The 19,042-nt window shown below is 34.6% G+C and overlaps 1 protein-coding gene across 1 annotated transcript in view; it reads left to right on the forward strand.

The window, feature by feature from the left end:
- The first annotated feature begins 3,578 nt into the window (after positions 1–3,578).
- The window catches only part of LOC150106996 (uncharacterized), an 86,947-nt gene continuing 71,483 nt past the window's right edge, over positions 3,579–19,042 (forward strand). Inside the window, exons 1-2 of the mRNA XM_090393535.1 lie at positions 3,579–3,728; positions 13,440–13,581. Of these exons, the coding sequence (XP_090249661.1) occupies positions 3,579–3,728; positions 13,440–13,581 (292 nt within the window). The remainder of the gene's footprint in view (positions 3,729–13,439; positions 13,582–19,042) is intronic.

Here is a 19,042-nt window from a genome sequence, read left to right on the forward strand (position 1 = left end):
TTAACAGCATTACTTACCTGATTTTGTTACTTACTGATGTACTGATTCTGTGCTTTGTTGTTTCTTATTTTAGTGCTTAATTTTCTTTTCCTCCCTATGTTCATTCAAATGCCTCTATTTCTGTAATTCCTACATTGTTTCTTTGATAATCTGCCTTAACTTTTCTATTTTGGAAGTTAATTCATTTTCAATAACCTCCTCGATATCTTCATTTTATGATGTCAAATGTAAGATTATACACTTTGGATTGAAAAGGTTACATACAGTGTAGCAAAGTGATGGTGCTGGTTTGCAGGAAATTGATAAAATTTTATTTTATCAATATGCTAGTGTGGCTGGCCGAGTGGTTAGCATATCCGCTCTCCAGCCAAAAGGCTGCAGTTTTGAATCCTGCCGTGGGCATGGATATTTGTGATTGTCTGTGAAAAATACTAGTGGTGGTGGAAGTAATCCATACGAGGCCTTGATCAGGCCTTGTATGGATTACTATGCACAGATTTGGTTGCCAGATTCTCATAGTGACAAGGATATGTTGGAAAGCATCCAGAGAAGATTCACAAAGGTGGTTAGTGGTCTTTGGAATGTGGAGTACAAGGACAGATTGAGAGAATGTAAGTTTCAAAGCCTCGTGAATAGGAGGAAGAGGGGGGATATGATTGAGACATATAAGCTAGTCAGAAGTTTTATTCAGGTTGACATGGAAGAGATTTTCATAGAATAGGAGAGGGGTAGAACAAGAGGTCATCACTGGAATCTGTATAAGGAGGGTGTGAGCAGAGAAGTGAGGTAAAGGTTCTTTGTATGGAGAGTAGTTGGTGAGTGGAATGCATTGCCTCAGTGTGTTGTGAATGTAGACATATTGAATCAGTTTAAGGTATGGTTGGATGAGCATTGTGTGCAGTAATGTGTACCTCCCATGATGAGTCTCTGACTCCATTGAGGTCAGGTGATAATAATATTCATTGGATAAAAAAACATCATGGTGATCATACCATTCCAAAGATTTAAACGAAGGGAAAAGGTGAGAAGGTGGTTTGATATTTGGAGTTGAACTATATACATCAATATCTCAAATAATGAGGTTAACTAGTTCTGAAAATATTAAGTACTAACTGAAACTGAACTGAGTGAAGCATTAATTAATGAGTTTCAGTGTAATGCATCAAAAAAAAGATGATTACTATATTAGTGCATTACTGAAATATTGTGTAATTGCTGTATTAGTGCAATACTGAAATATTGTACTGTGACTAAATATTTCAATCCATTAAATATGAACAAGAACTTTTTGGAATGCTCATAAACATGTTCCCCTTTAATTTTGTAATTACTCCTCTGATGCAAGAAATAACCATTAATGTATTTTAGCCATTGTTTTGGTTTTACTAAAATTTATCTGCATTGCATAGTCCTTGCTCTTTTTATGTAGGTTTTCAGTTGTATACATGTGTCCCTCACTTTGCGATTTTAATTGGTTCTGTGAAATAATCATGTAAAGTGAGTTGAATTTAGCTTGGGTGAGATAGGGATAGGCAGTGGCGGCTGGTGATAATAGAAACAGGTGGGGTCAGGGGCCAAAAACAAGTTACTTTTTTTTATATTTATATAGTGGGTTCTATTATTGATTTATAGTTATTATTTCTATTACAATAATGTTTAGTCAGAATCCACTGATGCATTGAGCTATTAATTTTTTAAATTGTTAGAATGTAACATATACGTGCTCAACGTGTTAATAACACGAAAACTCGAAAGATTTGCAGTGGCGGGCATAACTCAACACTAGAGCAAAAAAAAAAAAACTCAATTCCTTAAAGCAGTGAACCGGAAATCCAAAGACGCTGGTTCGACTCCAGCTGGCTGCCCTGCAAAATGTTTTCATTTTCAAGTGTTAACACAAAAAAGTTATTTAATCTATTATTTATTTTATAAGTCAATGTTGAGATTCTGAGAAATAATGAGAAACGTTTTTCCAATAAACTATCGATTTTGTTCATAGTTAAAATGTATTGTGTATGGACGTAATAAAAATTTAAACTTTAAAATAAATTATAACAAAAAACAACAACAATTAAACACACTAAAAAAAATAAAACAGATCGACAACGAGAATAAATAATAAGACAATGAAAGAATCGCCCGCTTTTTATGTACAAACGCTGTGACTGGGCCAGACTAAACTGGCCCCAAGATAAGCGTTGCACTCGGTAAAAAGAAAGCACGATCGCTAGTGCACTTGCCTCATACATGCCCTGTGTTTTACACGTACAAAATAGGGCCAGCCGTGGCTGACCCCAGAGACCATACTAAGTCGCATTATACAATATTGCCACAAAATACTACAGTAATTTTTTTATTAAACAATAAAACGTGTTGGAAATAGATCAAAAAATAATAATTACAAGAAACATATTTTTTAAAACCAATTATTGGGCTAGTTATATAAATATAGGTGCGGCCCGGCCCCTATAGACGAGCCACCCCTGGGGATAGGGGTTTCTTCAGAAGGATAAAAAAATGTAAAATGAAATTGAATCCATGTCGCACCTTGAAACGTTCAAACCACCCAGCACTTGCAGCAAATGATTGCACTTTAGGATCAGGATCTATTGCATTCATCAAACAAACTTTTTGCTTTAGCCTGGATAATCAAGGTGGATAACGGAACAGCATGTTGATTTTAATGTTCAATCCATTGGGCCAACATCCTTTCCAATTTCTCCATAATTGGTGCCCGTATCTGTGTTATCTTAGTTGTCGGTATTCTCATCGCACTTTTACAACTTTCTTTTATTTTCTCTTGATTTCTCTTGATATCTGCTTGATTTCTTATTGTTCTTAAAGTTGATTCTGAAATTCCTGTAGCTCTGACTATATCGACTGTGCACTCATTACATTCATACCTCTTTATAACTTCTAATTTTTCCTCCAGTGTTATAACTTTTCTCTGTTTTTTAGTCTTGGAAGTATTTTGATCACAATTACCTCCTTTTTCCATAATGTTTGCATTGCAGAAGACCAACAGTGGAGCTTACTAGTTCTACACCTTCTGTGAGACTGATATGTAACAAGATGCTGCCTTGTTAAAGCGGTGCATGCACAAAGTCACGTGACCACGCACAGGGTGGCTGCGAAATTGCTACCAGTTGTGATTTTTTAAATTAACTTTTTAAATTCGCATTATAGTGAAAATGCATAAAGTGAGATCGCATACAACGAGGGATACCTGTACTTTAAGATTTTCTTATTATCTGTAAATAATACAGATAATGTATCATCTGCATATTTTATATGATGTAAATTTTGTCCATTCACAGTTATTCCCATGTTTTCTGTAGTAGACTCTTACTAGTTCTTCCTGTTGCAGGTTAAACAAACATGGTGAAAACAGACATTCCTGCATGACACCTTTCTAAACTGGTATTTCAGAATTTTCAGCTACTTCAAATTTTATTGTTTTTATAGTATTTTTATAGTACTGGAGGATAATATTGAGTATTTTTCCTTTTTTATTTTTTGTTCTAAAATTACAAGCAATTTGTTTCAGATAAATATAACAGCTTATATAACAATACGAGATGGGTGCTAATTCCAGAGTACAAGTTTTGAAGGATACTATCTGGATCAAGAGATTTATTTGTATTAAGAATAATGAGGATTTTTATGATATTCTTTCTGTTGAAAGATCAGAGAAGACATGCAGTGAACAGCTTCCTGTAGTATTAGAGGTTATTATTATTTATTATTCCGTGACACCTCCAAGGAGTCTGAGGACTCATTGAGAGGGGACACCTACTCTACAACTCTCCATTTCCACCACTCCATCCACCAACTACACCGAACCTCTACTATTATCATCTACATCAACACCATCTACTGCCCACCACCACTAGTATTTTTTGTCTGTAAATTGTGTGTGTTCTGAAGGTTATATGCTGTGATGGTTGTCTAACAAGAGTTGGAGGAAAAGACTTTTGCCAAGATGTCTGCATTTCTTTGGATGATGTAACCATGGTACCATCAGGATGCAGGAGAAGTGGAAACAAGGAAGGACAAAAGTTATACCCGTTAGTCTTATTTAGAAAGGCACCAGAAGGCTTAGCTACTAATGAAGTAGGAGGCAAGCTTATTAAATTTTATCTTTACAAAGTCTGCTTTGGATTTGTTGATAACTTTTTACAGTTGTTGTTATCATCTGTGGTATAAGCTGAGTGAGAAGCCAGAGTTTTTGACTTTAGCCATTAAATATATGCTTTATATATATATTTTTAAAACAATGTGGGATTTAATATCCCCTTAATTTAAATAATGTTTATATCGCTGAAATGAAGCTTATTAGCTCTTTATATTTAAATATGCTTTATATTTATCTTGGACTGCAAAGGCACATTTTTAGAGAACCAGTGCTTGGAGAGAGAGATTGAGGGGTTTGTAGTAGAGTAAGGAATGAAAGTCATCATTCCAGTATAGTTTATTTCAGTTCTAAATATGTATAGTATATTCTCTGTTTAATGATGCATCCAATATACATTACCTTTTTGGCAATTACTTTAATGCATGATTAGAGTATAAGATCAAATGGATTTAAGGTAAGATTTGATTAATAATGAAATGACGACATTACTATATCTGACAAAAATTAAAATAATGAAAAGAAATACTTTCAGAAGTTCAGGGTATCTGAAAGATGCAGTTATTTCTGTATCCTTTAGCATGTTAATGTAGTTGTCTCTAAAAACTGACTTCTGTAATAAAATGAAATAAAATATTATTATTATTATTATTACTACCCATGACCCCCACAGAGTCAAAGATTCACCTAGGAGGTCCTTTTATCATACACAAAGCTCATCATACCACCCTTTAAACACACTCAAATTCTCTGTAAACACCACACTCTCAGGGAAGGCATTCCAATCATTCATAAATCATGCCAACCTGGTTGGATGAGTGGTTAGCATACCGCTCTCCTGCCAAAAGGCTGCGGGTTCGAATCCTGCTGTGGGCATGGATGTTGTGATTGTCTGTGAAAATACTAGTGGTGGTGGTAGATGGCATTGGTGTAGATGATAAAGGTAGGTGCAGTTGATGGAGTGGTGGACACGGAGAGTTGTAGAGTACATACCTCCCTCCTCGATGAGTCTTTGGACTCCCTTGAGGTATTACGTAATAATAACTCTGCATGCAAAAAACCTGCTTCTCATTCTCCTGCTCACATCCTCTTTATGCAGTTTCCAGGGATCTCTGGTTCTCCCCCGATCTCCCACTGTTTTCTGTAGAACCTCTCCAACATTGATCCTATAACAACCTCTTACTAACTTGTAGGTCTCTATCATATCTCCCCCTCTTCCTCCTATCCACCAGACTCTGTAAATTCATCTTCTCAATCTTTCCTCATATTCGACATTCCAGAAGTCAGAAACTTAGTCAGTTGCCTCTGGACCTTTTCCAACATCTCCTCATCCTTCCAAAACCAGGTGACCAAATCTGGGCACAGTAGTCCATGTGTGTGTGTGGCCTAATTAAAGCCTTATACAATGGAACAAGAATCTCCTTACTTCTACAAACTACTGTTCTCCACATTATTCTCAGAAGTCTTTGTGTTGTCTTCACAATTTTGCCAATGTGTCCCCTAATTTCAGATCCCTATCCACTGTCACCCCAAGAGCTCTTATTTCCTTCACCTTCAACAGTATATCCTCACCAAGCATAAATTCTGCATTCCATCTTTGTTTCCCAAATTTTGAAACTTTACATTTTGCAACATTGAACTCTCATCACCATTCCAATGCCCAATTACTCAATTTATTCAAGTCTTCTTGTAAGGCCACAACATCTCTACTCTTCATGGTTCATCCCAACTTTGCATCATCTGCAAACAACTGAATATCTCCATCCAAGTCGTCATGAATATCATTAATATACAAATTAAACTGTAATGGCCCTAAAACCCCTGAGGCCGTTAGTGACTCTCCTTTTCCTGGATATTGCTCACCCATACACAACTTGCTGATACCTATCAGATAGCCAGTCTCCAATCCAGTACACTAATCTAATATCCAACCCTATCTGCTCTAGTTTGACTATCAACTTATCATGTGGTAATCTATCAAAAGCCTTTGCGAAATCTAAGTATATTACTGTGTATCCTTCTCCTTTGTCCAAGGAAGCAGTCACCTTATTGTAATAAGTAGGTAGATTACTAAAACATGACCTCCCTTTAGCAAATCCATGCTGTCCATCAAAGATAATACCATTGTTGTCAACCCAATTCTGTATCCTAGTTCTCAAAAGCTTCTCCAACAACTTAACCACAACACCTGAACACAGATGGGTCTATAATTTGATGCTGGAGTTTTATCACGTCCCTTATGAAGTGGTACAATCTTGCCCTCCTTCCACTCCTTAGGAACTTGACCCAGTGCAAGACTCGTATTATGTCAAGGCTAGCGTCAACTCCCTGGCACATTCCTTCAGAATACGTGGTGATATCTTATCAACTCCCACAGCCTTATTTACATCTAGTGTGCTCAACTCCCCATACACCTCTTGCTCATTTACAGTCAGTCTCTCCTCCCCATCACTCTCAATCTCTCCATGAGGTCACAAGATTGAAAGACTTTTATGAACTGCTCATTAAGTAACTCCACTACATCTTCTGCAACAGCTGTCTTTATATCATTTTCTGCAATCAATGTCATCCTTCCATAATCATTCTTTTTTTTTTTTTGCTGGCTAGATATCAAAAGAACACTATAGGTTTCTTTGACAAATGAAAAATTGATAAACCATGTACATTATAGAAATAATGGAAGCAAAAAAAAAAGAAGCATTGTTGGAAAAGAGATAGTGAAGCTAGGCTGAGAAAAAGGATGGGGAGTCTAGTGGAAACTTCCAGGAACCTCGACCAATATCTACTTTTTCAAGGCAGTGAAACATGAGCACAATTAATTTGTGATCCAAAAATGTTATTGCTGGGATAGTGTTACCTAAAATTAAGTGAGCCTTGTACTAATGCCAAGCAATCCATGTGTATATCTGCTATAGGGATTATGAGCTCTCCGTATGTTAGTGAGCTGAACTTTTCTGATATGAATTTCCAGATGTTTGTACTCAGCTGTTCCAGTTGTTGGATTCCCCTTATTTTGTCCAAAGCTGCTTTGTTGTTTAAAAAAATCTCACCTGCTTTTGTCTTGTTTTGGTAGCATCTATTCTATCAATCTGGTATGTTTCTTATCGTTTTCTTGTGCTATTTCTATTTTTTTACTTTGATTCTTCTTATGTTGATGTGCCAATCTTGAACTCTGCTGATAGTGAGTTGAGATTTGTTCCAGTTCCTGACTTTTTTTTTCACCCCGGTTCCCTGACAAAAACAACAAGGGATGTGTTTAATTAGGCATTGCTCTAGCAGGCATGAAATTCCATCATGTTGTACCATTATGCTATTTTGGTTTAAGCCAGTAAGAATACAATTTAATTTGCTAAATCCCAAATTTCCAGCCCATCCTCATTTGTTCAATATCTAGGTAGATACCTATTAACAGGGTGCACCATGAGAAGGAAGTTAGATGTTACGTCAGAAACTTTGGTCAGTATGTGGCATTCTCCCAGTTATCTAGTTATGACCCTTAAGCAACCTGCAGGATTTGAGATATTAAATGAGTAGTTTATAAAGGTATTTCATCCTCGTGATTGTCATATCATGCAAAGTTGGAGTGCAATGGAAAGGGAGGAGGAAAATACTAACCGTGAGTGAGCAAGAGGCATATGGAGAATGAGTAAACTTGATGTTAATATGTCTGGGGAGACTTGATGATATATGGCCATGTGCATATTTTGAGGGAATGTGCCAGGGAGTTGACATCTCCCCTAACATACTTGTTTAATATAATTCTTACACTGGGCCAAGTTCCAAAGTAGCAGAGGGAAGGAAGGGAAGATTGTACTGCTTCATAAGAGAAATGACAAGATTGAAGCTTCAAATTGTAGGCCAATTTGTATGTCAGGTGTTATGGTTATTATATTTTATATAGTTATATAATGGTATTATGGTAAGTATTAGGGAGTTAGTGAGAACCAACAGATACAACTGGGTTGACAGTGGCAGCATTTTCCTTGATGGATATCATGAGTTTTCTAAAAGAAGGTCGTGCTTGTAATCTACTTACTTATTACAATACAGTGACAAGTTCATTGGATGTACGGAATACATACACAGTTGTATACTTCAATTTTGCAAAGGCATGTGATAGATTGCCACATGATAAGTTGAGGTTACATAATAGATTGATGTATTGGTTTTGAGACTGACTGTTAGATATCAGCAAGTTATGTATTGGGAGCAATATCTCAGAAGAGAAAAGTCACTAATTGTGTGATTCAAGGGTCTGTTTTAGGCCAGTTGCTGCTTAGTTTAATTTGTATGATAATGACATTGGGGAAGGTTTGAGTGGGAATATTCAGTTGTTTGCAGATGATTCAAAGTTGAGAAGAACTATAAGGAGTAGAACATATGTTATGGTTTTTACAAGAGGACTTTAATAGACTGCGTGTATCCAGTGTTGCAAAGTAAGGTTTACATTTTTAAAATTCAGGAAACAAAGATGGGATGCAGAGTATATAATTGAAGAAAATGGAGGAAATTAGAGATCCACAGATTGCAAATAGGGATGTAAAATTTATAGGACATGTTGCTAAAATTGGGAGGACAACATAACAGTATCTTGCATTGATGTAGAGGACACTGACTTGTTGAAGTAAAGATATTTGGTTCATTGTATAAGGCCTTGATTAGGCCATACATGGACTACTGTGCACAGATATGGTCACCTTATTTTCCAAAAGGATGAAAATATATTAGAAAGGGTTCAGAGATGATTGTCTAAAGTGGATTCTGGTCTCTGCAATATGCAAAGTCTAGTGAATAGGAGGAGTTGGGAGCTATAGAGACATATGTGTTGGTAAAAGATTTTTTATAAGATTAACATGGATGAGGTTTTTCGTATAATGGATGGAGAATAAGAGATTGTCCCTGGGAGCTATATATAAGGAGGGTGAGGAAGGGAATAGAAAGCAGATTTTGTGCATGGAGAGTGGTGAATAGTTCGAATGCATTGCCTGAGGGTGTATCAAAGAATGCGAATGAATTTAAGGCTTGGTATGATGAATTGTGTGTATAATAGAGGAACCTTCCACAATGAGTATTTGACTGCATAGAGGTCTTTATAATAATAATCATAATAATAATTATTATTATGTTGAACATAATAATAACAACAATTCCCAATAATTTCAGTAGGACTATTAAAAAGAAAAAAAGATTTAAAAGAATGAAAACTCTAAAACTGCAACTACATGTACAACAAGAACCATGTGTTACTACTTAAAAACAACAACAACAACAAAAAAAGTCCACTGTAATTGATTTTCAAGATAATGAAACAAGTACGTATATCTGATACCCTGGTAATGAAAACTAACATTAATGCCATAAATGTCCATTGTGCCTACCTCATCTCAAAAATCTGGTAATGGAATCTTAATAAAATTAACCTAAAACTCATAACCAACCACAGTACATCCTGCTCTTTCATGCCAACTATATAAGGAACTATATAATAAAACTATATAATAAAAAGAAGACTTATTATGGGAAGGAATGCCATGACACAACTAAAAAGATATGGAAAGATAGAAATATGTCTAACACTACCAAAGATAAACTAGTGAATACCCTTATTTTCTCAGTGTTCTCTATGGTGTAGAATCATGGACACTTGGTAAGAGAGACAAAGAGACACTTGACAGCTTTGAAATGTGGTGCTGGAGAAGGATGCTGAATATATCATGGATGGATAAAATAACCAATGTCAGTATTCTCAACCAATTAAACATCGAAAAGAGACTGAGTGAAATAATCAACAAGAAGATACTTCAATATTTTGGACATGTATCGCAACAGGATGGTGATAACATAGAGAAGGAAATTATGCAAGGAACAGTAGAAGGAAAACACAGGAAAGGAAAACCAAGAACAAGATGGATAGAGATCAAATCCAAAGGATCTCAAGACTTTCCTTGGAAGAAGCAACTGCCATGTCAAGAGATAGAAGTAGATGGAGAAATATTGTTGCCAAGATCAAGAGTCCTCAGGTATAAGAAGATCAATGAAGAAGATATAGGAGCACTGCCATCTGTGTTTTCACATTTTTCATACTTTTTTTACTTCTGAGGACAACTGTATGTTTTGAAATAGTCCATACTGTAGTTTTTTATTCATCTTCATTCACTTGTACTTCATTGTTATGAAAGAAATATCAGTTGTCCACCATTTATGTCATTTTTTTCCTTTTCCACTCATCTGTAAAATCACCCATGAGCTTTTTTATTCTTTCATACTTCTCCATCAATTTGCAAGATACTTCTTCTCGGGATTTTTATTATTTTATTAATTTTATGTTTACTTTTATATAAGTATCTATTCATTGGTTTGTTTTAATGTTCAGCCATTTTGTTTTTTCTTTTGTCAGTTCTGTGTACATGGTTTATCAAATTTTCATTTTAGTTATAATGCACAAGTTAATTTTTAAAGTCAACTACATTTGCTTACCATAATTATATTATTCAGGTTCCTTGAACTTCTGAAGGTAGTTTTTTCTCTTCTTTAATTTAATTTTTGATAGATATAGTAATGTCTGCATTTCATTTTTAATCAAATCCTATCTTAAATCCACTGTATCCTACACCCTAGTCATGCATGAAGTAGTCACTGAAAAGATAAGCTAAGTAGGAGATGCTCCATCAAAAGTAAGCCTGCTATAGATATTTATATTTAGTACTTTGAGGAACAACATAATCTGAGGTTCAAAAAACTAAAAATGATTTCAGATATTAGGTCAGAACAGTTGTTTGGATTGGGAGAGTGGAAAGAGTAATTAAACCATGAAAAAGATTCATAGAAATCTCCTGAGGCCATCCTACTTAGAATAGTATAGTGTTACAGGGTTTGGGATTGAGATTAGCTAGAAAGCTGTTGATCTTTTGATCTGTTTGCAGGGATGTAGTCTTCTTTTAAATTAATAAAGGAAATGACAAACAGCCAGAGAACTTAGGGATCATCTGTGGACATTGTGTAAGAGTGTGGTTAGTAGGGGTGCGTGGACTAGATTTTTTGCTCGGAGAGTGGTGAATGAGTGGAATGGATTACCAGAATTAGTCATGAGTGCCCTGACAGTAAATGAGTTTAAGGAGAGTTATGATAGGTTTTGTGTGTATAAATGTTAGTGTGGATCTCCCATGATGAGTTTTCAGACTCCATGGAGATACTGTATAATAATAATAATAATAATTAATAATGATAATACAAAAAAAAGAAGGAAAGAAAAGAAAAGTTCTCTATGATTACTATGAAGTGTAATAGCATGTTAAATCCAATGGTATTATTATTATTGATATCTAACCTCCATGGAGTCAAAGGACTCAATACAGGAAATCAATACTCTCTAATGCAAAAAAGATCATCAAACCGTTCACAGTTTCTGCACTCACCACACTTTGAAGCAATGCATTCCAGTCACTTATCACTCTCCATGCAAATAATCTGCTTCTCATTTCCCTGCTCACATCCTCCCAATACAGCTTTCAATATCCCCAGTTACGTTGCAATGGCGAATGAAACTTTTCACTTCTGCCCAAACATACTCAATAGCATTAATATCGCAATGATATGGTGGTAGCCTCAAAGCTAGAAATCCATGCTCTTTGAGTCGTATCGAATTTAAATAGTTTAGTTGGGGCGAGTTTCTTTTGACCAAATTAAGCAATTCAATTTTTCGCATATCTGGGGAATGAGAAATGTTATTTGCATAGAGCCAATCCATAAGAACTTGCTTCTTATTGGACCAATTTGGAAATTTGTTTAATGAAATAGAGTGATATGAAGCATTATCAATTATAACAACAGCATTTTTAGGAAGGTTTGGAATCAGTTTTTCTTCTGCCCACTTTTCGAAGATCGTAAAATTCATTAGCCCATGGTAATCTCCAATAGTTGAATTGGCTTTGTATAGTAAGTTTGAATTCGGTAAAAAATCCATTTCTCCACCCGCACACAAAATTATTATGCGCCGTGAGGCATTTCCTGTTTGTAGCACTCCACATACTTCTTTAGACTGCCAACATTTTCCATAAGTTAAATTACTATCAATCCAAGTTTCATCTAGATAAACAATCAGTCTTTTCTCCTCCCTGAAACATCTTATTGCTCTCAAATACTGCATTCTAGATAAAACAATGTCACTTCACTCCATGATAAGTTTCCTTTTATTCTGGGACTTTTTAAAACAAATTCCGATTTCATGAAGTATTTTCCTTAAAGTTTCTCTTTTCGAAAGAAAATTAATTTTTTCTTTAAGCACAGGAATGAATTTCGGAAGCAGTTGGCACTCTTTTCTCGACCACGTAAAATTCGTGAATAGTTCTTCTTATAACGTCTACATCAAAATCATTCAAAGCTACGGTTTTGATGGTTTTCTTTCTCTGGTGCTTTTTTTAGGAGATTTAAATTTTGGCTTACCTTCACCTTTTGATTCCCTACAAATTCTTTTAACAGTCGACCCCGATATGCCCGCAATTGCACTTGCATGTTTTATGACTTGAGAAAGGGGAACAAGGAGACGGCCTTCTGACAATTCTTTTTTGCAGAATGTCAGCACATTATTCAATATTCTTTTGCAAGAGCTACTGAAACTTTTAACAACAGAACTTGTTGACTGTACTGGATCCATCATACAAATTAATAATAAAAAAAAATGCAAAAAAGCGACAACAAAAATCAAGCTAGTACTAGTACAACGACAGACAAGAAAGCACGTGATTTCGCATGTTGGCAACCAATTCGTACATCCTTCATTTCTTTCTCCCCTTCAGCATGAATTGACTATTCTTGGCAAAATTCCAAGGATAGACCTACAAATGGTGGGCGAACTGTATGTGAGGACTTTAGCAGAGTTAATTGTAGTTTTTTTTGGTAATTTTTTTTTTTTTTATCACTAGAGGGCAGGCAAAGAAAAAAGATTAGTTAACAACGTAGATGTAATTTACCTGTATAGAGTGCAACAGCATGTAGCTTAGTTCTTATACACATGTATCCTTCTGATGATGACCTCAATACAGGGCTCGAAATTTCAAGTTATTATTTTATTATTAATCAGTAAAATAATCTTTTTAACACGTATGTTTTGTGTCCTTAAATTCATAAATATGAATGCTGATCACCGTGTAACCTTAAAAGAAAGAATTATTTAATATATTTATTTAAAATGTCATATAAAATCCTCATTCAGATACTTATTGTTTTGTAATTACACTGGTGGTATATTTGTATGAAAAATTTTTTTATTTGATTATTAAATGAGATATTAATTTTAACACATTATCAGGGAGACCAGATAGAGGGCAGTGCTACTTATGATGAATTTGGAGATTTAGATCATTCTTCTGGAAGAGGAGAAGATGATGAGGACACACCAGGATCAGGATTTGGGCCTGATGGAGGTGAAGATGATTCTGGTTCAGGTGGATGTAAGCAATAGTTATAGACATTCTTCTTTTTTAATTCCAAGAATTTCAAACTGAGAAATAAAACAATTTTTTTCTTGTATATAATATCTTTAACATTTTGTGTGCACACATACTGGCCACTGAATTAGAAATCTTTATTTAATACCATGTTGGACCTCCTTAGCGACTGCCAATACCAGTCCTCTTCAGTTCCCTATGCATAGTTCATTGAGATATGGGTTGAGGACAGTCTTCATTAAATGCGTCAGTCAGTTGCTGCACGCAGGAAGTTCTGTTTGTCCATACACGCCTTCTCAGATGACAGTCATCTCATTCCTGACAGATTGTCTTAGGACCACAGTTATGCCGCTTAGACATGCAATGTGGGTTATATATTTCCACTGATTAAACACCCGGGATATTTCACCTTTTGAGAAACCAGTAAGCTCTGCTGTTTTCAAAATTGTGGCTCCAGCCAGATTGGGCACCCATAATAAGTCCTTTATTGAACTCCAAAAGATCCTTTGTTTTTCACATTGTGATCAACACTGTTAACAATTACAGACCAGCAGAATTCTAAAATAGACTAATTTATAGCAAATGAAAAAACAGCAAACCTCTTCCTAGATGTTAAACTCAGAAGAGGTTTAGCAATAGATACAGATCATTATTTAGTGCAGGCAAAATTAAGGTTTCCACCAAACTGGTTATGAAAAATACAAAAAAATAAATAAAGAAAGAAACTAGAAAAACAAAATCTAATTACAAAGTAAGACTGCTAAACGATTCAAGTATAAGAAATTTATACAACTGAGGATTAATAACTACTTAGAAAAATACAAGAAAATGAGACATCGAGAAAGAATGGAATAACATAAAAGAAATTATTACATCAGCAGCATATGAAAGTCTAGGGACACACAAAAAAATCATAAAAATAAATAAAAAAATATACATAATGGACAATGAAATAAAGACAATAATTGAAAAACTGTCCTTTAAAAGATGGTTAAGTAGCAAAAACAAGCAAACAAACAAGAAGATAAAATTGAATATTAAAAAAAAATAGACAAGTAATAGCCAAAAGAGAAACCAGAAAGAAACACAGAGAAAGCAGGGAACAATTTGTATCATATCTAGAAAATGACTGGTAATTAATTTACGGAATTAACAACGCATATGAAGTATTTAATTAAAGATAACTTTAATGAATCACTTCTATATTTCGGCAATGTCACATTGCCATCTTCAGGAACATAAAGATATGGTACGTGCACTAAAGAACTAACAAAGCAAATGAGGAAGAATGTAAGAAACTAATTTGTTGTAATACCACCGACGATGGTCTGCTATTTCCAGACCGAAATATTTGGTTAAATAAATATCTTTCTTGTGATTACGTGATTATATCATCAGTAAGAAACTAATTTTGTTCCTAAAGTCCTAATGGTGCCCTCTTGCAGGCTAATTTGGTAGTCTTGGCAGTTGGGCTGACTTCTATATTTCGGCAATGTGACATTGCTGAAATATAGAAGTGATTCATTAAAGTTATCTTTAATTAAATACTTCATATGCGTTGTTAATTCCGTAAATTAATTACCAGTTATGTCTAACCAACGTATAAGTCTTACTACTAATATCTAGAAAATGATATATACAAAATGAGACCCAATGCATATAAAATACTCAAGCACATGAATACAGATATAAAAGAAACTAAAAATATAAATTGCAAAATAGATTTTAAAGAATTCTTGGATTATTTCACAGATCTTTGGATAGATAATACTAACATTAAAAAAATTTACGCCAGAAACTTACAAAATGCTTTATATGATATAATCAGACAAATCGGCCTTCAGAATATGGAATTTACAGAAAAAAAATACTGTTGTTGATGTACAATGGGCAATAGATGGCATCGACAGTTGTAGTGTCATGGTAGGATTCATAGTAGTGGAGAGAGAGTGAGATATGGAAAAGGCATATGACAAGGTGCCAATAGAGAAGCTGTTCGAAACACTACTGTTATATGGTGTCAGTGGTGCATTATATCAAGCAATACTTAGAATTTGTTAGAATTGAAGGAAGTACAGGAAGGTGGTTTAATGTTAAATCTGGCAAGGATGAGGATGTACATTATCCCCTCTTTTATTCATTATCTATATGGATCACATTAAGAAGGAAAATGGCATTAAATCTGATATCAAAATTGGAGATGTTAACCTCAGCTCTTTGCTTTATGCGGATAATGTTATACTTCTAAATAAATCCGCTACAAATCTGCAAGATTCCCTGACTAAAGTGAATAACTTTTGTTATAGATATGGTATGAAGGTCAGCATTAGAAAGACAAAGACAATGACAATAGGCAGAAACATTGAAACCGCATTGTCAATGGAGAACCTATATATCAAGTAAAACATTTCAGCTACTTAAGCACGTTTTTTAGTGAAGATGGTAAATTAAATATAGAAATAGACAACAGAATCAACAAAGCAGGTATGGTAGGAAGTCAACTGAATAAATTTATATGGAATAAGAACGACATTAGCCAAGGCACTAAATTAGCTGTATACAAGACAGTATTCAAGCCAATTTTAACTTATAGATCTGAGAGCTGAGTCAGAAGTAAAACACTTGACCAAAGACAAGAGACTGCAGATATGAGAGTCTTGAGAAAGATTAGCTGCATGAACATCAAAACGAGGATATTAAGAAAGAACTTGACATTATTAGCATCCAGGAATGCGTTAGAAGAGTTAATCTCAGGTGGTATGGTCACTTAAACAGAATGGGAGAGGAAAGATGAGCAAAACGAGTGTTCTCTGCCAGTTTGGCAGGAAAGAGACCCAGAGGAAGACCAGGATATAGGTGGATTGATACAGTAAAAAGTGCCTTAGCAGATAGAAATATAAGATCTGATAATGTTGGAGTCTTGACAGGTAACAGACTGCTTTGGAGGAAAATTGTAGATAGGAAGTTAGTAATGGTGTAATTTTTCATGTAGTACTATCATATCCTGTACATCGCTTGAGGGGATATATCAGGAATTTGATGATAATAACATAATAAGCCTTAAAGGACTTAAAGGTAGGCTTACCATACGTCCCGGTTTGAAGGTATGGTCCCGCGTCCCAGCGAGTGTGTCATTTTGTCCCGGTGATTTGGTAAAAATTTAAAAGTGCAGAATACAGCACTTTTAAATTTGTATGCTGCGTACAAATTTAAAAGTGAGCTGTGTCACAAGTCATTGTTGAGCATGTGCAATCTTAGTTGAGTTTAGATTGCGAGTCGATGTTTCTTTTCGGCATGTTGTTTGTGATTTTTTTACTTCGTTAAATTATTTTAACCCCAAAATGCCAAAAAGAAACTGTGTTTACAGATGAATTAAAAAAGGATTATCCGTTTTTGAAAAAAGTTTGTGTTCATATTGACAAAGTGAAATGTGAACAGTGCTCTTCAGAATTTTCTGTGGCTCATGGTGGGCGTTCGGACATAAAAAATCACTTGTCATTTGCTAAAAGGCTAGTCATACAGCAGCAGGAACTTTCTCAAAGATATTGTCATATTTTAAAGATGCCGATCCAAGCGACAAAGAATTTTTAATAGCTGCTAAAGAAGCAACTTTTGCATTTCATGTTGCTATTCACAATCTCAGCGTTAAGTCTGCTGATTGTTCATCTAAATTGATATTAAAGCTTTTTGAAACAAAGTTTAGACTGGGTAGAACAAAAAGTGAAGCTGTCATTGTTAATGTGATTGAGCCACTGTTGTTTCAGCAACTTTGTGAAGATTTAAACAAAACAAATTTTGTGACGATATCAATTGATTCTTCCAACAGGAAAGAAATTAAAACTGTGCCATGTATTGTGCGGTATTTTGCACCAGATTGTGGAGTAAAAGTTAAACTTTTTGACTTTGAATCAGTTCCTGGTGAAACTGCAGAAATACTGACAAACCATTTAATGTCAGTTATGAAAGCTCATAATATAACAAAAAAATATTATTGGATTTTGTGGAGATAACTGCAATACCAATTTTGGGGGTGTAAAACGGAGAGGAGAAAACAATATTTACAGTTGATTGAAGAAGGAACTAGGAAGAAATATTGTGAGCATTGGTTGCGGTGCTCACATCGTTCACAACTGTCTTCAAACTGCAGTTGATGTTCTACCTATTGAAATAGAAGCTTTAGTAGTCAAAATTTATAAATATTTCCACATTTATATGGTTCGAGTCACTCAACTAAAAGCATTCTGTGAATTTGTAGATGTAGAGTATAAAAAGGTTCTTCAACACGGCAACACCCTTTTCTTTCCCTACTTCCAGCTATTGACAGAATACTTGAAATCTATGAGGGACTGAAATCATATTTTATTTCACAAGAACACTGTCTGGTGATGATAAAACAGTTCTTTGAAAATGATTGTGGTGAAATATATTTGTGGTTTGTGCACGGGCAACTCAACTTGTTTAACAAATCTATCTTGATTATGGAAAGTACAAAAGCGAGTGCAACAGATATTGTCATTGAACTTAGAAAATTAAAAACAAATCTTGAGGAAAGGTGTGATAATAAATTTATACCTCAAGAAGCAAAAAAGCTTTTTAGAATACTGGAAAATAATGGAAGTATTAATATTAATGCAATATTAATTTTGACCGATGTCTTTCTTACATTGAGCTTTGAGAAAACAGTTTTGGTGGAGTAGAATCTTTTACTTGGATAAACAACAATGAATTCATTTGGTTGGAAATTGAAGCTTCAGATGAAAAAATTAATGAAACTCTTGCAAATAATGCAATAAACATGGATGAACTGTTTGATGAAGTGGTGATTACAAAAGCTTTTTGGTCAGCAAACTATGACATTTTGAAAAATACAAGTTACGAAGAAAAATGGATACAACTATTCAGTCATTTCAAAGAAAAGAACATTTCATTGCCCAATCTTGTCCAAATTATAAAATACATTTTCAGCCTGCCAGGCGCATCTTCACCTGTTGAAAGGATATTCTCAATAATGAATAACATATGGTCTGAAGGAAGAGGTAGAATGGCTGAATCAACAATAAAAACTGTATTGCACTGCAAAATTAATAGTGAACTAAATTGTAGTGAATTTTTCGATGCGATTAAAAATAACAAAGAATTTTTAAAGAAAGTTCATGCTAGTGATAAATATTAATAACTTTTTAGTAATAAGTTATGTTCAGTTAAGAGTAATTAAAAATTATTACCACGAAATGTTTTTTGTTAACCACTCCATTATTTAGCCCTTTTGAATCATAAGTACTTAGCGTAGAAGGCGTTACTCTCTGTTTTGAGCAAACTCTCAAAAATGTCCCGGTTTGATTAAAAAATTTTATGGTAAGTCTACTTAAAGGAAAGAATTAAAGGACAACCTAAGTAAAATAAAAAATGGTAAATCAGCAGTTAGAAGATGGGATAAACTACAGACTGTATAAATTTGCTAGAA

Source organism: Typopeltis vanoorti, chromosome 5 (assembly GCF_054136105.1).
Source record: "Typopeltis vanoorti isolate ZY-2024b chromosome 5, IOZ_Tvanoo_1.0, whole genome shotgun sequence".
In the NCBI taxonomy this organism is placed as follows: Eukaryota; Metazoa; Arthropoda; class Arachnida; order Uropygi; family Thelyphonidae; genus Typopeltis; species Typopeltis vanoorti.